The sequence below is a fragment of the Rhododendron vialii genome, chromosome 5a (assembly GCF_030253575.1).
Source record: "Rhododendron vialii isolate Sample 1 chromosome 5a, ASM3025357v1".
In the NCBI taxonomy this organism is placed as follows: Eukaryota; Viridiplantae; Streptophyta; class Magnoliopsida; order Ericales; family Ericaceae; genus Rhododendron; species Rhododendron vialii.
In genome coordinates, this window is record NC_080561.1 from 10258360 (window position 1) to 10281360 (window position 23001).

At 36.9% G+C, this 23001-nt stretch overlaps 1 protein-coding gene and 1 long non-coding RNA gene across 2 annotated transcripts; one reads left to right on the plus strand and one right to left on the minus strand.

The window, feature by feature from the left end:
• The first annotated feature begins 6774 nt into the window (after window positions 1–6774).
• On the plus strand, window positions 6775–8548 carry LOC131327151 (probable carboxylesterase 2). Its single transcript, XM_058360173.1, has 2 exons — window positions 6775–7286; window positions 8007–8548. The coding sequence occupies exons 1-2, from the start codon at window positions 6868–6870 to the stop codon at window positions 8509–8511; spliced, it is 924 nt and encodes a 307-aa protein (XP_058216156.1). The 5' UTR covers window positions 6775–6867; the 3' UTR covers window positions 8512–8548.
• Window positions 8549–15495: 6947 nt separating this feature from the next.
• On the minus strand, window positions 15496–17785 carry LOC131327156 (uncharacterized). The gene is made up of 2 exons (XR_009200212.1): window positions 17449–17785; window positions 15496–15986 (listed from the first exon to the last, which is right to left on the minus strand). It is a non-coding gene; the product is annotated as an uncharacterized LOC131327156 (long non-coding RNA).
• Window positions 17786–23001: the final 5216 nt, after the last annotated feature.

Here is a 23001-nt window from a genome sequence, read left to right on the forward strand (position 1 = left end):
TAGGTTAACGATCACACACGTGCTCCACCCTGGTCCAAACTCCAGCCGGAACGAGTAGAGTGTAATAATATACTCTCTCCGTCAGGTGCGGCTCCAGGATTTTGGTTCAACGGTGACAAAAATGTTGAAGAATTTTTTTGTATATAAAGCTCTATATAAGATAAGCTTATTTATTTTGATTAATAATTTATTAGGCCTAGTTTATTTTGTTTTGTTGAGCTATATTATCTATTTACGAACAAATTTAAGAAACTTTTCATTTACTTTGGCTGCGGAAGAATTGTTCAGCTTTGACAATATTAAAGAAAATTTTGATTATATGTAAAAAAAAATTACAAATTTTCAATTTATTATTCAAATTTAGGGGATTCACTTGAACCCGCTCAATAGATGGTGGAGCTGCCCCTGCCATCCGTCCCAATTTTTTTGGTCCATTTTTGGCATATGTGCCATTAGTATATTACTTATATTTTTCAATATATAACATCTTTTATAATAGAAATAATTAACATATATCGAATAAGACCCATATCGCAAAAAAAAAAGAAAAAAGATTATACATTTAAAATTATATTAAATCTTTTTCGGAATGTCCAAAATAGTAGAAGTGGACAGAAAAGGTCCTCCTACTTTTTAAAGGTTGGAAACACATGATCATGACCTTGACCAAATACTTTGTTTTAATCAACTCCTTCACCAAATAGTAGAAGTCTAGATAAATGACTAATGACTTTAACATATTGCCGTCTAGTTTAATCAACTCCTTCACCAAAGGTTGGAAACACATGATCATGACCAAATACTTTGTTTTAACCAACTCCTTCTACTGACATTGCGGTCTTTTTGGGTTAGGATCCAAATGTTGAATTATCAAACATCCGCTATGCATCACCACGAATTGGGGATGGTCTTGTATAGTGGTGCGCACTTCAGAGTCGTCGGATTGTGCATCTGACGGTTCAGATCTCATCTCGGCAATGAGAAGCCGTTCCACTTATGGAAAAAAAGAACTTTAAGAAAAAGAAGGTAATTTTAAGGTAAAAAATCATGTATTTACGCAAATAATTTTTCTACCAATATGGATCTTGTTTGATAGATCTCATTAAGATTTTTTAAACGGTGCAAAAAAATTAAAAAATCAATTTTCATTTTCGTTATATTTGAGTTTGAAATTACCTTATTTTTAGAAAAGAAGGTTTTGAGAGAAAGCAGAACGAGACCTGAATGGCTCTCGATCGTTGGTTGTCGAGATGAGATTCGAGTCGTTGGATGCACAATCCGACGGCTCGGAGGTGTTGTACACCTCACTGCACAACACCAACTCGAAGTCCGCATCACCACAAATCCCTGCATAGAGCTAGAACTTTCGTTGCGCCCGAAACATAACAAGTTGTGTAGTGTGAATTTAAAATGAATTTCAACCCAAGTTCAAAAGTTAATTTCCGAACCATTCACGTTGTAGCGCTTGATGAATGAAACATTCATGCAAAAAGTTAAATTAGTCAGTTATCAATAACTCAATGACCGAAGCAAATTACTGAATTTATACATGGAGTCAGAGACAATCGACTAAATTTTTACAAGGGTGTTATTTGACTTAGATTTTGCCTGCTTTGGTTCCTATGTTGAGCTCGCGGTTCTTGACTTCTTTTTGGAGTTCTTGCCTTTCCTATACTTTCGCCCTTGGCCCATAGGTGGATACCATATGGCACGTGCATATTTAATCTCAAATACAAAAATAATATAAGCTAATTAATATTAGTATATTACATCCCTATGTAAAATCAGGATTCAATTTTAATTAAGTTCGACGCTCCTTGCTAGAATGTGAATGACCGGGTGTTAGATTTTAAAAGAAATAATATATGGGTCGGCAAACCTATATAACTTTAAACTTGTCACAAAATATTAGGATAGCTATAAATTAAACTTGTAGTAACTTGAGTAGGGTGGTCGTCCGAGTCCATCCGCCCCTCAGTCTATCCTTGCAACTCCTCCACCCATTTTGTGTTAAATGGCATTGGATCCTCTTCAATCTCTCTCGAAGATGTATCGTGTAGTCTAGGTCATTTTGTGGGACTATTTTGAAGTCACTTTGATAACGGTAAATTTGTCCACATAAATAATCTATGCACAGATTTTGTTGTGGGGTCCACCACGGGTCCCACACAAACGATCCAAGCCATTCATTAAATGTAAAACATTTTTTCAAAGGTTCCCTTAAAAAATCAGCGTAATCCAATACCTATAGGTGCTTGATCTAATCATCTAATTTTTCATTACCCGAAAATCTGAATGAAAATTTAGATGATTGGATCGAGCACCTATAGGTATTAGATTGAGCTTATTTTTTACAAGAACCCTTGAAAAATATTTTACATCTAATGAACGGCTCAGATCATTTGTGTGGAACCCGTGCTGGGCCCTACAGAAAAATCTATGCACAAATGTATGTGTGGTTAGCAGGGTCCTTTGATAATCGGGAACCGTTCATTTATTGGACCTCATCGGAAACATTAGCCACAACGAAACTTGTATCATCAGGGATCTACTGCTATGGCTGATAAAACAAAATAATCTATGGTTATGTTTTTAAAAGGTAATTATGTTACAAAATAAAAAAGAAAATTTGAACACTGCATCAGAACCCTTTTCCGTTGCACACATATTTTTCAAAAGCATATCAAATGATACGACTATATAGCAAAGTCTCGTGATACGCACAGGATAATCACTTGAAACCTCAAACCTTTAGGTTCCGTTCAGATGTCGGGAATATTATGTAAAAAATATATTCTCAAAAAAAGTAGAGTGGAGTGAAGTAAAGGAAAAAAGAAATTTATTTTTTTATGTGAGTTCCCTTGGGGAGAATCTTGCGGAAGAACTAAAATTCCTTCATTTTGGCAATACCTCTATTGTAGGAAAGTGTTTACACAGAAAGTTACGGAAAAGTTGATTTTTTCTTCATTTTCCATCCTTTTTTGCGCAACAACGGGGCCTTATTTGTGAGAATCAAGAATTTGATTCAACGAAATAAAGTGACAACAGATAGGTTAAATTCTACCAAATGTTGCTTTTATCTCCTCCAATGTTTTAGCCGTCTAATTTCACCAAAAATCTAACACTTGTGATAGAGTTCTACCAACGGGCTTGTAGCCCAATGGTAACACCTGGTTCTTCTTAATTTTTGTGAAAGATCAGGATTTGAGTCTCGTTATGGGAGTTTGTGGATTCAGGACTACGGAGAGCCTATAAACTTTCTGTGAACTAACTCATTAACTCCCTTTTAATTCCCGCTAATGTATAAAGTGTGGCAAAAAAAAAAATCAACCAAAAAAAGTCACTACTTATGGTTTTATAAGGAGTATGATAATGATATACTCCTACTTTCTAAAAGCACAAATCAAGGCCATTTAATAGAATTGAAGCACCTTTCGGATCACAAATTTTTTTTTTTTTGGTCACAAAGTAAACTTTTGGGTTGCCCTAGCTCAAGGGATTGGGCTTGTTGAGCTTACCCTTGGGCCGGCCCTGTTATGTAAAATCTTTCCAATCTCAAATACTTAACTTACTTTTCTCCATATAGCCAAGCGACAATGACATTGTGTGACATAAAGTTAAAGACAAGATTGTTTCACCAACTCGATGTAAAAAAATCATGAATCTATCAAAGATATACATCCTATATATAATAAAATAACCAAGTGAAGTCTAAATTCACTCAAAAAAATATTCAAACTCCAATATTTCCACCAATTTGATCGTGGAGTGTTTCTAAAGATGTGTTAAAACAAGTACAATAAGGTTCATTGTTATGACGGTGAATGACGTGTTTTGATAATTAATACCCGCCAATGACATTTTCAGTATTAATAAATGTTCTCAGCATATTTTTGACGGATATTAATTATCAAAATACGTCTTAAACAGTCATTTTCCATTTTCATTGTTATGTTACTCTAGCTTATTTGTGGGCCTTTTCTGAAGTCATTTAACTCACTTTGATTATTGGGAAAGGTTCAGTTTTTTTGGATCTCATCAAAAACGTAAGCCACAATAAAACTTATGCCATCAATGAATATCTATTGTTAGGTTTTCTAAAACGTATTTATGATTCTAGGTCTCTCTATATATGCACATCTTAAGCTATTTTAAAAAAGATGTGTTTGTCTTTTCAATTGAACTAGTGTTTTCCTCATAAATGAGAATATACTGTGATGTATTTTTTTGTTAAATAAAAGTAGATTTCATGGTGTTTTTCATTGTTGTGTATTTCATCGTTCATGAATGTCTGATGAAGAAAGGGATATTAATTCCATGATTTTCGGTGAATTACCTATGTATGTGTATATCCCCAATTGTTGAGTCAGTGGTTGGGTTGTATTTACGATTTTATGGTTTGTTTATGTATTTCATGATTTTCATGGTTTATTTTATTCATGGTTTGTGTATTTTATACATGATTTTCATGGTTTATTAACCATGAATTATCTAAATGAAATGGTCGAATTATATTCACGTAAGTTTAGAATATGATATGATTGATTTACAAAAATTCACGAAATTAAGAATTTGAAAAATTCACAAAATTAAAGAGAGAGAATGGTTTAGAATATATTCATTAAGGATTTGAAAAATTGAGAATTCAAAATTCTCTCATTTCTATCCCATAATTTTAGGTAATTGTAATTGCTACAATCCCACTAATTTAGGAAAGAAATATGTACATATATTTAAATATTTTATTAAAAGAGTAATATAGGGAATTCACCATCTGAAACGATGAAAACATAACTATTCAAAAAGTGCATGATAAATACTTAAGTAGGATGAGATTTGAGGATGGATTTTTAAGTCTCCCTTTATGTTATTGTTTCCTACTTTTCCGCCGCGTAGACGTGACGGAAAATCAATGGCGTGTGTGGTGTGAGCGCGGGCGTGTCAGGACTTATCGCGTCCAACATAAAGGATTGAGAGAGCCTTTAATCTGACTTCATAATTGAAAGCGATTGCTTGTGACCCAAATAGTGAGGCAACAATGAAGTTCGTGATTTGCCAAAACGAAATGGACTTAAAATTTTTCAACCGTGAGAGAAAAAGAATAGATCGTAAAATAAAGACGAACTTTATTAATTACATCTGAATAATATAGATGACGGGTACAGGTAAATATAAAGGGTGCAGAAAAGATAAAATCCAATTTAGTTGATGAAGTAAATGGATAGAGTTTGACCGGAAAAAGGGAAAGATATGAATTTGATAGAAGCGTTGCTGGGCTTTTTGGTGCTAGAACCCTTCTTTTATTTTCGGCTCCTCTACTTATAGGCCAAGGTGGTGCAGAGAAGAGAGCAGCCGGATTGTGGAGGAGCAGTGGCCGCATAAGTTGAAATCATGGGGGAGAGTGCGGTTCTTGGATGTTGGACAAGTGTCCCATGTCTTGGCAGATATACGGAGTAACTTCCTCCTTTAATTCTTTGGATGCCAAGTGTCCATAACTTCTCCAATATCAAGTACAGTAAAAAGCCCAACTGTTTTTTACATCGTGGAGCACTCCACTTTTGTAGCAACAAAGCTACACATGCCCATGTTTGGTTTGTGTTTTGAAATTTTTTTTGAAAAATAGTAGGAGTAATAAGTGGAGAGAGTTAGAGAGAGAGAAATATTAGAAATATGAGGAATCTAAGGTGAATCTAAAGGGTATTTTTTGAATTTTTTTTTTTGAAAATGGAAAAGAACAAGAATTTTCATGGAAAATTATGCCGCTTCACTTGAATTTTAATTAACCAAGCTTTGCTTCAAATCACAAAATTAATGTGGCTCGTTAATTTTAGCCCGAGAAACTCATATATATTGGCCCAATTTAATTAACAATTAATTAAATGGCCCTTCAGCTCTTGCCCAAGATTTGATGCAAAAAAAAGGTGTAAACAGTTACCTTTTGTCAATCAATAATTTTTATTCTTCAATCATGAAGCAATATACAACTACACATTCCGTTGCACCCAATTCGGACAATCTCCAAACCAAGTGACGGGCGCCTCAATAGTTTGGGTATACTTGACTAAACCATGAGCCATTTTTATTACAATTGCGAGGAACGAAATTAAAAAAAAAAACACAATAAGCTTATCAAATGATCCAATCCAACAAAATTTTAAGTGTGACTAAGGCCTTGTTTGGCCAAACAGTTCTGCTACATTATTGGCTTATTGAAGTGCAATAAGCCTTCACGTTTGGGCTTGAAAATTCTACTGAGGTTCTTATTTTTTAAGTATTTATTCTCTGTTTTACAAGACATATTATTCTCTCATAATACATTAACTTTTAATTTAAAAAATAAGTACTTATTTTAGTTAGTGGAACACATCGTCACCCAACTAATTTTTTTTTCTTTTCTTTTCTTTCTTCCCCTAGCCAAATCACCACATGCCAACAAGCCGATAATCCAAAAAGAACAAATTAGGATACAATAGATTTTTGGAAATTGGTTTGACCACTCCACTTTTTATTACTGACACTCCTTAATTTTTTTTTATCTTTTTTCTATTTGAAATTATAATAATACCCTCTAAAATGGATGAACAGTAATAAAATAAAAATTTTCACATAAAATAAAGATAAAAAATAAAATGCTATTGGCTAAAAAGGCAGAGTGTAAAAATCACTTTCTTAGATTTTTTTAGCCAAACCAATCCCAAGTCTAAGGAGAAATGCCGACAAAGACTCGCCAATTAGCTTGACCAGAATACTTCCCAGCTATACTTCTGCCTAGCCACCCACCCCATCCATAGTCAAACCTACATTTCGCTTTGTTCGTAAACCACTCCTCCCTCTCTCTCTCTCTCTCTCTCTCTCTCTCTCTCAACAATGGACTCCACCGCAACTGAAATCACTCACGACTTCCCCCCCTTCTTCCAGGTACACAAAGACGGCACCATCGACCGTTTCGGCCGCAAACCCGAATTCGCCCCGCCCTCCGACGATCCTCAATCCCCGGTCCGATCCAAAGACGTCCTTATCTCCCCCGTAACCGGCGTCTCCGCACGTCTCTACCTCCCCACCACCACCACCTCCCCCCTCCCCTCCCCACCCCAAAAGAAACTCCCCCTCCTCGTCTACGTCCACGGCGGCGGGTTCTGCCTCGGCTCCGCCTCCACGCCCAAGTTCCACCACTTCGTCACCTCCCTCGCCGCCGAAGCCAATATCGCCGCCGTCTCCGTCGACTACCGCCTCCCCCCGGAGCACCTCCTCCCCATCGCGTACGACGACGCGTGGGATGTTTTCAGGCAAGGACGGCTCTACTATTGTTTTAGGGTTCAAGCGAACCCGGATTTAAAAAATACACTAAAGATTTCTTTTTTCTTTTTTCTTTTTCTTTTTTTTTTAAGATAGAACTTGATTTTTCGTTTGCAGCATTGAAGTCAAAGTAAATAAAAATTTATTAAATCTGTGAGTAAGTAAATAATGTAGCACTATTGGTACCGACGAGTCGGTACCGAAATCGTAGGGACGGCCGCGTCGAGCCGTTTTCGACCACCAGATGGTCGATCTAAGCTATCCTAAAATTCTAAAAAAAAAAACGAGGGGGCTCGCTGAGGAAATCAACGGCATCTGAGGTGTGTAGGGTGCTTGATCCAAGCACCTCTTCTTTGTGTATAATGCGTATATACATATATACAAGAAAAATAGGTGTTCGGATCATGCACCCTATACGCCTCGGATGCCGTTGATTCCCGCGCACAGCCCCCTCGTTTTTTTTATAGAATTTTTGGACGGTTCGGATTGGCCGTCCGGTGGCCGGAGACGACCTGGCGCAACCATCCCTATGATTTCGGTACCGACCCCGTCGGTACCAATATCATTTTCGGTAAATAATATAGCTCAATAAAATAAGATAAATAAGACCCGATTAATTTTTCAATCAGAATAAATATTTATACGAGGTTTTGTGTATATATACATTTTTGTCAAACTGAAATAGTGGAGCGGGCTGTTCATATTTTCAGGTGGGTTTTCTCTCACGAGTCTGGGTCCGGACCCGATCCGTGGATCAACGACCATGTGGATTTCACCCGCGTTTTCTTGGGCGGAGAGAGCGCGGGAGCCAACATAGCGAACAACGTGGCAATCCGGGCCGGGCCGGGCAGGTTGAAGGTTAAGGGGCTGGTTTTGATTCACCCGTTTTTCGGTGGAAAAGAGGAGGATAAGATGTACAAGTTCATGTGCCCGTCGAGTAGCGGGTTGGGCGACGACCCGAGGCTGAACCCGTCTGCCGACCCGGGGTTGCCGGGTATGATTTGTGAGAGGGTGCTGGTTTGCATTGCGGAGAAGGATTTCTTGAGGGAGAGAGGGTGGGGGTATTATGAGGCGTTGGGGAAAAGCGGGTGGGTCGGAGAGAGAGAGATTGTGGAGTCCGAAGGAGAGGGTCATGGGTTTCATTTATTTGACCCGGATTGTGAGAAGGCTGCGGTTCTGCTGAAACGGGTTGCTTCTTTCTTGAATCGGGTCTAGTTTGTATTTTCTTTTTTAAATAAGAGTGGTGCTATTTGCACCGATGGTATACCGACGGCCGCGCGCGGCCGTCTCCGGCCACCGGACGGCCGATCCGAGCCGTCCAAAAAAATTTAAAAATAAAACCGAGGGGCCCTATATACACATATACACGAAAAATAGGGTGTTTAGATCAAACACCCTACACACATCGGATGCCATTGATTCCCGCGTTAGGCCCCTCGGTTTTTTTTTTTTAATTTTTTGAACTGCTCGGATCGGCCGTCCGGTGGCCGGAGACGGCCGCGCGCGGCCGTGGGTATGATTTCCCTACATTGATTTTCGTTTAAATAAATATCTTTTGTTGAAGTGTTTCTGTTTGAGGGAAATGGCATGTCTGTCCCCTTGGCATTTCGTATTCTCTATAAATAAAAAATTGTCACAATATGGTTAAAATATCAATATTGCATAATTTGTTGTTTCGTAAATAGTTAAAAGAACCATGTAAACAAACAATGTTGCATGATACTTCAGAAATGGTAAATAATTTTTTGTATTTTCAGAAATACTAAATTCTGGTGCTTTTTTTTTTCCGCAACTAGCTTAAAATGTCTGTGTAAGTTTGTCTTAGACACTTAGATTATAAAAAAAAGGGCAAATTATAGTTACCCCCTCGAACTAACCCTCGCATACACTTACCCCTCTCTAATTTTTATTTTTGGCACTTAACTCCCTCAAACTAACTGAAATTCAAACGGTCATAACTTCAAACGGTCATAACTTCTTCGTCCAAAATCGAAAATATGCAAATTATATCGATTTCGAGATCTTGAAATCAGCTTTCTAATGACACCAAAATCACATCACGTTTCAAAGCACACAGAAAGTTATGATCAAAAGAGTAAGGGCTAGTAGACAGAAAGACTTTTTTGATCATAACTTTCTGTGTGCTTTGATCGTGATGTGATTTGTTGACCCATTCAAAAGCATCAGTCACGAAACCTATTCGCATAATGTGCGAACAACAACGTGGACTAGTTATTGGACTTGACTACGTACGTAAAGTTCTAAAAGTACAGTATGGTCTAACGTCTGGTTTTTGTTTGTGTCATTCGAATAAGAGATTCAGAATTGCTGCACCGAATCGATCGTCGTACCGGGCCGATTTTGGACTAGCAACGGATGATTCAAGTCATATAATAATTTTAAAACAAAATTGAGTAAGTTCGCGAAAAATCAGCCCAATCTAATACTTTTAGGAATTCAGTCCAATCTTCCATTTTTTTTATTTATGAGAAAAGTATTTTTCAAAAGATTCTCCCTACTTTTAATCATTTCTCTCTCTATCTCTCTTCACTTACTATCCTTACTACTTTTTCAAAAAAAATTTCAAAAAGTGTTCCAAACACAATATTAGATTTCAGGATCCGGTAAGCTCAATGAAAAATGAAAAGATTGGATTAAGAACCTACACATATCGTATTGAGTTGATTTTTCATGGGCTCACTCAATTTTTTTAAAATTATTGAACGGCTCGGAACATCTGTGCGGGACTCGGGGTGGTTTCCGCGCAGCAGTCGGTTCTCGATCGGTGCAGCCACTACAGGGCCGGCTTATAGGGGAGGCGAGTGAAGCGACCGCTTCCGATCCCCGAATTTTGGTCTAAAATTGAGGTCCTGTTGTAATATAACTTACATATTAATATTAAAATGTTTCCAAATAAAAATACAATTGTATCTTCTTCTTTTTCAAAAAAATTTGCAATCATATCTTTTTACAATTATATTGTCATAATTGTATTATTTTGGTTTGAAATTTTTTTTTTTTTGTTATTTTTGTACTTTTATCATTTTTTAAAGAAATTTATAAATATGTAAAAGGCTCAGACTCAATATAGAAAATTCACTTCCGGCCTTCAAAATATATGAACCGACCCTGAGCCACCCCATTGACGGGTTCTAAGAGAATCATTCCTTCCACATGATTTCTAATCAGTCTTTATTTGAGTTCTTTATTACCCTAATTGTTTTACGATAATGCTACAGGCACAGCAAAATGGCACACCTCAGCCACATCAGTTGAGGTGGCAGCCCATTAAAAAAAAGAAGAAGAAGAGAGAAATCAAAATCAAAACAAAACCGTGTTTTATCTTATTCTTCTTCCGCACCCCAAATCGAACGAAGAGAGAGCAAGAGAGAGAGCGGGGCTACCCAAACCAACCCGCCAACACCACCACCACCACCGGCGACCTTTGCCTCCATCGCCACCACCGGCTATAATTGTGCCTAGGGCTGCAAACGATCCGAGCCGCTCGCGAGCGACTCGGAGCTCAGCTCGATAACGGCTCGGCTCGGCTCGGTTCGAGAGACAAACGAACGAGCTCGAGCTATTCGAAACTCGGCTCGAATTGGCTCGATTATATTATATATATATATTTATATATATTTGTTTCATAAACGAGCCGAGCTCGAGCTCCGTAAATACATCTCGAGCCGAGCTCGAGCTCGAGTCCTGCAGCTCGTCACGAGCTCGAGCCGAGCTCGGGCCAACTAAATTTTTGGCGAGCCGAGCTCGAACACTCTAAAACTCGGCTCGGCTCGTTTGCAGCCCTAATTGTGCCACACCACCAACCGACGCAACTACGCACCACCAACGTCCCTACACATTTGTACACACACACACTCTCTCTCTCTCTCTCTCTCTCTCTCTCTCTCTCTCTCTCTGCCATAGCACTAGAACTTGTTCCGATTTCACTCTGATTAGGGTTAGGGCTTGAGTTGAATTGGGGATGTGAACAGAACTTGTTTCGATTTCAATTTCTATTATTTGTTCATTGCTTTTTTCTGCTCGGATTAGGGTTAATGCTGAACAGAAATTGCGATTTCGTTCGTTTATCAACCCATGTCCTAGTTGAATTGTTCAAAGTCTGTAATTGACATAAGCTTTTTTATTTTGAATCCAAATTGGCCCTGTAGTATGGGAGTCCTCTTTACTCTTGGCGACTAAAAAAATGGATGTACGAAATACTTTTTCGCATTCCAAGGGTCGAGACCTATATGTGGCTGTAGAAGCTAGGGAATTTGCAAGCCCAATGGCAGGAACTTTTGAAGTAGTTTGGGCGGAATCCAATCTACCCCTACAAGATTTGACAAAGTTTTTTACAATCACTTTCAATTCAATCACTAGATTGTGGAACACTAGAAAGATTTGTAGTTTGAATTTCAAGTTTAGCCTTCAAAAGCCTTATGTATGTTCTTTAGTGGTATTGAATACATTTGCACTGCTCAGAAATTTCTATGGCCACATGCTTATGTTTGGATGCCGTAAAAAAACGGACAAAAAAATGCGATTGATTGTTATAGTCTGTAATGCTTGGTTACTATGGATTTTAATGTGTTTTTTACTTTGTTCATTTTAATGTTTTCATAAATCATACGTTCATTTTAATGGAGTCTAACATATTTGCTTATATGTTACTTTTTATTTTTACCAATAGGTGATGTTTCCTTTGCCATCACCATCGTCTTTGATATTGCCAGAGTCTATTCGGTCGGCTATGCCTCCTCCGGATGGTGAAATTGATTTTGGAAGGTATTTTCTTCATCCTTTAATATAATTAACATGGTTTTTTGGGCAATAGTTGAACAAGATTTAATTAGTTGTAATTTTTTGTTAAATTTTGTAGAGATGTAGAAGAAAAGGAGGAGGAAGTAGGAAGTGGAGACAATGAAGAAGAGGTATTGAGTGGTACTAATGAGACAACAGAAAATTGTAAAGACAAAATTGAGGAACCGAAGGTGGGAATGAAATTTGACACATCAAACGAAGCTTATCTTTAGATACGCTAAACAACAAGGATTTTTTGTAGCAAAAAGAACATCAAGAAAGGGAAAAGATGGAAACTTGAAAAATCTAACTCTTCAATGCAGTCGTGGTGGAAAGACAAGGTTGAGAGGAAGCAACCCGGTGAAACCACGGCCACAAACAAAAATTGATTGTCCGGCTCGCCTTATTTTTGCTTCAAACCCGGATGGAAAGTGGAGGTTAAATTTAGTTGTCTTGGAGCACAATAACGATCAAAGCCTGGGAAAGTGTAGGTTCTTCAAGAGCAATAGGGTAATTGATGAACATGTGAAAAGAAAGCTCATGTTAAATGATATAGCCGGGATTAAATTGCCCCATATTTATGCCTCACTTCAAATTAAGGCGGGAGGGCCTGATAAGCTTCCATATAGTCAGAAGGATAACCAGAATTATGTAGACAAACAATGACGTTTAAAACTTATGGAAGGAGATGCTGAAGCGATGCATAGTTATTTCATGAGAATGAAAGTTGACAATTCTGACTTCTTTTATGCCATGGATTTGGATGACAAGGGTTGACTAAGGAATGTATTCTAGGCTGATGCAAGGAGTAGGGCAACTTGTAGTTTGGTGATATTGTGACATTTGACACAACTTACTTAGTAAATAGGTATGACATGCTTTTTTCTCCATTTGTTGGCGTGAATCATCATGGTCAGTCGCTTTTATTGGGACGCGGGCTCATCTCTCATGAAGACACATAGTCATTTTCGTGGTCATTTAAGACTTGGAAGACATGCATGTGGGGTTGTATTCCGAAAGCAATAATTACCGACCAGTGTTTGGGCATGAAGAATGCTATACAAAAAGTATTCCCTGACACCCGACATCGATTGTGCATATGGCATATTATGAAAAAGCTGCCAGAAAAGTTATGTAAGTACAACGCCTATGAACAAATTAGTTCATGTATGCGCAAGGCAGTATGGAATTCATTGACAATAAAATAATTTGAGGATGCTTGGGATGGGTTCATCAAAAAGTACGAGCTTCAAAATAACACATGATTACAGGGGTTATATCTGGAGAAGAAACTGTGGGTTCTTGCTTATGTGAATGACTGTTTTTGGGCTTGAATGTCATCCACACAAAGAAGCGAGGGTATGAATACATATTTTGATGGTTACATTCATTCAAAGACGACCTTGAAACAATTTGTAGAGCAATATGAAAATGCATTGGCGAATAAGGTGGAGAGTGAAAATGAAGAAGATGGGAAAAGTTAGAGGAGTTTCATCCCGTTAATAACTAAAAGTGGCTTGGAAAGGCAATTTCAAAGTGTGTACACGAATGAGAAGGTGAGAGAGTTTTATGAAGAATTTGTCGGGAGACTTGAGTGTTCTTGTAGTAAAAAAAATGAAAGTGTATCTGAATATGAGGTAAAAGAGTGGATTACATATGGAGAAGAGGAAAAGAGAATTCAAGTGCCATTTATTGTTGATATTAATGCTGAACAAATGAAGCACATTGTAACTGTCGATTGTTTGAGGAGATGGAACAAACATGTCAAAAGAGTGCACACTAAAATTCGAATCAACTATGATAACTCGTCAACGTCAATTGAAGCACGTCGGTATGACAATATGTGCAATCTCTTTAATGAGGTTGCCAATTTGGCGGAAGATAGTCAAGAAAAGTATGACAAGGTGATGGCACGGTTACTTGAGCTAAAAAGAGAGTTGATTGAATCTTCGAATGTTTGTGGAAGTAATGTGATTTCCGGTATTCCTAATAATTCTTTTTCAATTAGAGATGGAGTTCTACCTTCCAAAGAAAACACGAACATACTTGACCCGGTAACTCTTCATCGAAAAAGGAGACCGCCAACCAAAAGGAAGTAAGTGTTCTTGAAAAAATTGGTAAAAAGAAAATAGAAACAAAAAAAAAGACATTGTCCAAGGGAAAAACCAAGGTATAAGTTAATGTAAAATTTAGAATTTTTTGGTATTGCTAATTTTTGGTTTCCAATAAACTTTTTATTTTTATGTTTCATGTAAACTTTTTTTCAGGAGGTTAGGACACAAGAGAGTTTGGAACACAACAATTTTTTTCAGGAGGTTGGGACACAAGAGAGTCTGGTAAATGTTAATGTAAGAATTTTTTTGTATTTCCCGTTAAACTTTTTTCGTTTTTGTTTCATGTTAAACTATTTTTATTGTACAATTTCATGAATCATGTGAAAATTATTGTTAATTCTCATTTTTATTGTTGGCCAGAATCAGCCAAGCTACATGGGACAATTAATGTGGCCAAACATGATGCCCCATAATATGCGACCAAATATGGCACAAGGCGGAAGCATCTTCCAATTTCTCCAAATTCATGCCCAACCAAAACAAGCTTCAACCAATTTATGTATGTGTTTCCAAGTTCACAAACAAACATGTCAACCTCATTTAGTAGTCATGATTGGCGAGGGCAATCAAATATTACAAGTAGGCAAGTTTGGCAAGGAGGGCAATCAAGTTTTTTGGAGACTCAAGGGCAACGTGTCGGAGGACCACCACCAAGTTTTACGAAAATACTGAATGCACTGGATAATGCTGAAGAATAGTTCAGTTCACTTGATTGTGGGTGCTTTTATATTTGTATCATGTCGCATCTGTGGTGTGTCGTGTCCATTTACTAGCTAGTGCCTAATGGGATCTCAAACTATTTTCTTTGGCTAGACTTGGTATTGGCATGTAAGAAAAAGCTGTTGGAGTATTTGTTCGTGTCGTGTCGTATCTGTATCATGTCGTGTCGTGTCTTTATCATGTTATAAGATATGGTTGTCTATGTTAAAGGTTTGAATGAAAATTTGCAACTTGAGTGGCATTTACTTATGATTTGACAATTGTACTTTTTTTATGGAAAGAGATTTCTGTTTCAAGTTGTCCTTTTTTGATGACATTCTGCTTTTGTTCATAAAAATATAGCATTTTAGTTCTTGTTGATGGATTATTATTTTTGTGTAATAGAAATAGACGTAGACTTGGTAGAATGTAAAAACAAATCCCAATTTATGAGAATGTCCAAATGAATCACAAAGGTAGGTTTTGAAAAAAATTTGGCAAAATCTCCCCTATTTTTAGTCCTAGCCCGACGTCACGCGTCTCAGTCAGTACAGCAAAAACAACAAGAAGAACATCATGCCCGATATTTCTCATTCTAAATCACCATTCACAAGCCATATTCATAGCTAAAATCCTTTGCCAACTTATCCATTCATGACAAATATCATTAGAATACATTCTCATGATAAATATCATTCATATCCAAATAAATAAGAGTACATTCTCCTCTAATGGTATAAACCTCATTTGCAAACACAAAAAGAGAGAGGCTACATTCCAATATTCAACTTTTCAATTGTAAGACAAATTCGCCTAGGATTTACATCTCCATTTTATTTGCTATCAAATCATTCCGCTCTTCTTTGCCACCAAATCATTCGGCATCTTGACTGCTTTGTAGTTGTAGAAACCATATTCTCTTTCCATCTTATAGCATTCCATGCTTGCATTCTTCACCCTCTCACGCAATTGAGGCACACCCACCGCCGCCATGCCCACCACTGCCAAATCTTCCCCCTGTTGCTTCTCTCTCTTGCACTTGAGGCAACTCTTTCACCACCTTTAAACTCATACCACCTGCATTAAAGAAGTTACGGTAAAGAACCAGCAAATGTAGTGTAACTGCCTCAAAGCACAAAATATGTTCATCTTTTACAGCAGAAGTTTATTCTCATTGCACTTCATCTATTTGTTTGGAAACAGACAACCGGCTGGAATTTTTAGTCGATAAACAAATATGGACGCTTTAAAAACTGAGGGACTTCTGAAAGGCTGCAGGAATTACCATCTTGCTAGACATTTGAACGGGATTCTGAATTACGTGCTTCGTAATTGGACTAACCAAACCAAACTGAGTTGTATGTCTCAATCACTTTGTAATTGGATTGTTATACAAAAACAACATAACTCTTATCATCTTTGCGTTAGTTTCAATTATGGACCAAAAATAACTGATTGGGAGAAATATTGAGAAAAGGGACGGCAATTGACATTTTTATTTTAGGCTAGCAATTAACCAGACCCAGTGGTCTTTGCCATATTTCTGTGATAAGGAACCTAGGCTTGATTATATGTCCTCAAAACCAATCCTGGTTACCCTAAAGAGCAGCTCTCGTCCCTGCCAAAAGAAAAAAAACCAAAGAACAAAATAAAAAATGAGAAACCGCAAAGCTAGGGCCTGATTATTAGTTTACAGTCATATCTTTAGTTCCATTACCACTATACCATGCAGAATCATTGATTCCCCAAGAGGTTTTTTTGATATCATAATTCAGCACTTGAAAAGAAGTTTTCAGTAATTTACCAGTTTTTGGTTTTCAAACTGGACCTTGTATGCTGTATGTCGAACTTCTATCTTTAACATTCCCATTACATTCTTCACCATTCAATACACTTGACAATTACCAAATTTTATGTTTCAATACATGGGCTTTGACAATTATTCATCACAGGCCAATATATCAACTACCAACCGCAAATGAAGAAAACATATCCCATCTAGGAAAGAGAGAAATAGTATAGGAACCACTAGTACAGAAAAGTGCTCATGGATCATTTGGAGGACTGATTCAGAGAAGAGGCAAATGTCATTTAAAAAGCTTAAAAAAAAACCCACCAACGTTGAACATTAAATTCTAGACAAATAGCTCTGATTATCGTTTTATTTGGTGTTTCCATAATCCATCTACAAATAGCACAATTGATTTCATGCATTTGTTTGCGATTCCATTTTAGAAAAAATCCCTATTTCCAACATAGAACACAATAGCTCTGGCATAATCATTCATCACTGATTCAACCATAGATTCAAGAACCATTTTCCCGTTTTATTTTGTCAATTATGGCTAGAGCTTCCTTCACCAACGGAAGATGGAAATTACAGTCATATTGGGGATATACTTGAGCATGGGTTTTGCTTCAACTAGAATAGTCAACAGAAACATGACTGAAAATTCAAACAACCAATGTTCCATAGTGAAGTCAGGGTGGTTCACATCTTGCATTAAACACAAAATTACCAAAGGGTTGAAGTCGTTACCACAAAGCTGCCATTTCGCTACCAGGCACTTGCTCATACAAAGTTTCCTACAAAATCCTCAGCTGGTCTCTCTGAAAATCAAAATTGCTTGAAGTTACAAACAATAATCCCACAAATTACTGCAAATATAAGTACCTAAGCAAGCAAGGAAGCATAACCCTAATTAGAGTGAAATCCCCAATTTTAGAGTGAAAGTCTCAATTTCAGTTCAGCCCTAACCTTAACCAGAGTGAAATCGAAAAAAGTTTTAGGGTTGTGGCTGATATATATATATATATATATATATATATATATATATATATATAGAGAGAGAGAGAGAGAGAGAGAGAGAGAGAGAGAGAGTACGGGTGTTTAGGGGCATTGAAGGTGCGTGGTCGCGGAGGCAGAAATTGCTGTTGATGCTGGTCGCCGTCGGTGGAGGGGATGGAAGAGGAGGGGCTGATGGCGGCGGAGGTCGTCGGTGGTGGCGATGGAGGCGGAGGTCCCCAGTGGTGGTGGTGTTGGCCGATTGGTCTGGGTAGCCGTCCGCTCTCTCTCTTGCTCACTCTTCGTTCGATTTTGGGCGCGGAAGAAGAATAAGATGAAACACGGTTTTGTTTTGATTTTGATTTCTCTCTTCTTCTTCTTTTTTTTAGGAATATTTAAATATCCATCCTCTTTATCCATGCCATGTAAGAATTTATCCCGCCTATTTTTTATACTTATGTTTTCATCCTTCCATTTTGTAAATTACCCTTATTACCCTTTTACACTATTTTATAATACATACATACACACACACACACACACACACACACACACACACACACACACACATATATATATATATATATATATATATATATAGAGAGAGAGAGAGAGAGAGAGAGAGAGAGAGAGAGAGAGAGATACTTTTACTGTTTTCTAACTTTGTGGGATTTGGATGAATATGGAAGCATATGCAATTAGGTGAGATATAAGAGAGGAAGATTTTCAAATTTTCAAATATTCCAACAAATCCCACTGATTTCTCGTTCCCTTTAGTGTGGACGTTATCTTAAGTTCAACCCGGATTTAGTTTCATGGTAAATTATTTGTATCATTTACCACCAGGAAACGAGTTTTTCTATTATGTCCATTTCATGCTATATCATTTGCACCATCACCATGAAATGCCGGTTCGAATCATGAAAAAAAATTAATGTATCTATAGTGTTTTACGTCTAAGCAAATTTTGTTTTTCTCCTCACTGCACTTATGACGGTTTTAATTTTCATGGCAAATTATTTATATCATTTACCATGAAATGGATTTGTCTGCTATCCCCATTTCAATTGACCATCAAGTTGCACCACTTGACAATGAATTATTGTTCACAACCTTATTTAATGAAAAATGGACTATTTTCCATCAAAACTGGTATTGGGGTATATAACATGATAAGTTGACCATATTTTTTTGCATGTATTGATCATGCTAAATTGCTTATCCACAAAGGTCATATTTTTAATTTCATGAAACACGGTTAAATTACCATCAAAACAAGCATTAACATGGTTAAATTACCATCATGATTCCAACGTTTCATGACCATTCCTAATCTAGCTTGAAACCGATTTAACAAACATGACATACTCCAAAAATATTATCATTGAAATCATGAAATATAACCCACACAATTGAGAATCAAATTCATTCGGTAAACATGACATATTTACATCATGACAAGCTTCCAAACAACAAACCCAACACGAAATCTTTTAAACTCGACCGTGGCAACAATGTATGGGTGGGTTAACTCGAAACAAGTACTCTTTCAAACTCAAACACGATGAAGCTCGGATCGACTCATTTGCACCCCTTGAATAAGCCATCAGACACATACACAAACCCAAATAACCCAAAACCATGAAATATCCAAACCAAAAGTAAAGGGAAAAAAAGAGAGAGGTTAAAACCCACCTCGGCTTGGTAATCGTGGCGCTTGCTGGAGGCCTCAGGGACTTCTTTTTCCACAATGGCGGCCTCGCAACAAACCACCAACCCATCTCTCTCCTCTCGACTTTCCACTTCGGTCCAGATTTAAAGAAGCTGTTTCCGGTGGAGGGTGGGATGGAGGATGGCCACATGGATGCAGCGTATAGAGACGGAGATGCGAGGGATGGTGACGGGGATGCGGGGGATGGCGACAAGGATGCATGGTGGGGATGGGGACAGATTTGTGACGGTTATGGGCAACGAGGTATTCGAACTCATATCCGTTTATGGATTCCAAAACCCATTTAAGAAATATTCAAATTTCTAATGGGGTTTTCATTTTGTGGGGATCAGATAAGGATGAGAGGAGTAATTCATGGGCCTAATTTATTGCTGGGATTTGAAATCTTATGATTTCATCTCAACTTTCGGTTATATATTGGGAGGAGTAATTCATGGGCCTAATTTTTTGCTGAAATTTGAAATCTTATGATTTCATCCCAACTTTTGGTTTTTTTTTTTCATATATATATATGGGCATTTTTGGTATTAAAAAAGAGGGGATGAAAACATAAGTGCCAAAATTGAGCAGGATGAAAACTTAAAGAAAGTGGGTTTTGAGGATGATTCTTTAAGTATCCTTTTTTTTTAATGGGCTGCCACTTCAGCTGATGTGGCTGAGGTGTGCCAATTTGCTGTGCCTTTAGCATTATCGAATTGCTTTGCTTGCACTCTATCGCGGTTAAACAAAAAGAGACAAATTATGAGTCCTCCCATTTGGATGTGATCCCAAGTATCATGTACTAATTGCTTAAGGTGCACCACAATCTCACTTAGAGCACGTACATCAAATTAGATAAAATTTGAGCCAAAATTGCTATGAACAGTACATTAAGCTAGGCAATTTTCAGTCTTTCCTATAACAAACTCTGTGTATTTCGTAGCTTTATTGGGCACCGCTTTCAATCTACCTCCCTTTATCTCTAAAACCTGCAGAAAGAACAATATTTTAATGATAGAGGTGAACAGTTGCTCGGGAAAATAAGCGAGCATTTTTCTGAAAGGTAAAATACCTTCCTATTTTGCTAAGCTGCTGCAACAGACTTTTGTGAGTTTCTTTCTCTATTTTACCTTAAAAGGCGTCATATACCTAACTGATGTACATGCTCTAAAACTATATGAGACATCGTTGCAGGTGTCAATGTGTTTATCAGTCGTGCAAAAAATTTTGATCAGACATCAACAGTCATCACAAATGACGTATAATTATCACTTACCAAATGAACAGCCAAAACCACTACGATTCGATACAGGCCTTGCGGATGTTCAATCAATTACCTGATTTTTTTACATAGATAATATACATGTCTAGATCTACGTACAAAACAAATAGTTTTGGATGAATGGTTAAGTGAAATTGTGGTAGGTCCTATCTCGAATAACATACTAGTCCCATGAGACAATGAGAGGATATTAAGATCTTGATTCATCTTCTAGTGGGGGCATTAGGAAGTGGTATTCTTGTTATTACAAAGGGGTATTTTAGTATTGTTACAAAGATATTGAACTTGATCCGGTCAATTATCATAAATTGAAGATAAAAAATTTAATGAAATTCCGTGATATACAGTTCGTACATATTACGAGTGGGTGTAAACTTCAAGTTTGCACCCCCAGTCATATGTGGGCCCTATCAACTCAGTTGCTAGAGAGTCATGTGGTGGGGGTCATCACAAGCCACGTGGGAGCTGCTAATTAAACTTAGTTGCTAAAAAACCATTTAGCGTTGTCTTATATAAGCTTTTTACAAACTTGGTCCATATTTTTATTCTTTTTTTATTCAACTTGTTGATACAAATGTTTAATCACAAAAATTCCAATGAAAAATTATATTAAAAAAATATTGGAAAAAATACCAGAAATTTTTTTAAAGGAAAATTGCCATGGTAGTGGCAGGTGACTCTACGTCCTCTTATCCTTGATGAAAGCAATCTCTTTCTTTTTCTATTTTTAGCAGAATTGGAGGCCGTCAAAGCAACCATTGTGTCGCAAGTGGCACATGATGCGATGCCACATTCTTGGAATCACGCACCCATCCCCTTGCCAAATCAGGAGTGGGATCCTCTTCGGTCTAAGTTTTGGACTTGAATAGACAGTCGAAATTTTAACTGTTCAATGCTGCAATCAGTAGTTCAGATCTGCTCACTGAGCCATTAATTTTTCCATTGTGCAGTCCAAATTAGGAATTTTCTTTTTTTAGTCCAAAACTTGGACCCAAAAGGATCCAAACTTGAAGCCTAACTCTTATATCTTCCTAGAATGAAGCAAACTAAAGTAGTTTGTGTCCTCCTTTCCCCGATACTTTTATAAAGTTTTTCTTTCATACTTTTTCAGTTTGGATAAAAAATAAGTCACTACCCCTTTTACAATTTACACTCTATTTTTTATTTTTATCTGCATGAATTTACAATGTTACCATTAAATGTGTGAAAAAGTATGTTGAAAATAGGATAAAATAATAAATTCATATGAATAAAGACAAAACATAATGTGAATTGTCGAAATGAGAGTGTAACGCCCCTCAATTTTGGTCAATAAAATTTTTTGTTAAATATTTGAATTTTATTTAAATTACTTATTTTCTCTTGAGTGGCTATTTGATTTCTTGTTTTCGTCATAGTTAGACTTTTTGAGTGTAACAACTCCGATTTTTCATTCAATAAAAATCTCGTCGTTATTCGAAATTTCTTAATTTCTCGATGATTTTCTTATTTGATTCCTAGTAGTTCGTATTCAAGCAATTGAACACCGTATCACCGTATTCCTCGACTAGAAACCCTAATTGCACTTTAGCCCCTCAAGGATCGTTTCTTGAACTTTAAGCCCTACCTAGCAAGCCTAGTTAGCTCCTAACCGGCTTGATGGAGTAACCAAACTAGAAAGTCACCTAGTTATTTTCCCTAACCGTAGATGGACCGTTTTGCCCATCTTGAACCTTTTGAACCTTTTCAAACCCTAGACTAGAATTGTTTAATTATTTTCTTTTATTGTTTTGATTTTATTCTTTATCCTTTGGACGATAAATGTTAGGGGAACTATTATCCATTGGATAATAGAAACCCAATTCTTTATATTAAAAGGATTTTGAAAGATTTAAACCAAGTACTATAATCTTTTGGAAGTAGACTTTTATAATTACTTTAAAAGTACTTTTCAATTATTTTACCAATAAAAGTACCCTTGTAGCTATGGTCCATTGGACAATAACCGTTAGGATAATCTTTACCCATTGGACAAAAGCATTTCCTTTATTTTATTTGGTAAGTACATATATATCACATGTGTATTTTCAAAAAGGACATGTAGTCTTTTCCAAAAACTTAGTTTAGTATTTAAAGTACCCGTACCTTATTATCCTTTGGATAATAACCGTTAGGGATTTTATTATCCATTGGGTAATAGGCTCATCTTCCAACTAAGTACTTATCCCATTAAAATAATATTTTGTTAAGATTCCCGGGAGTACAAAAGTACATTATTATATTAATTAAAGGACTTGTACCTTTTAATTGTTTATTGGGAGAATCTTGACCCTTT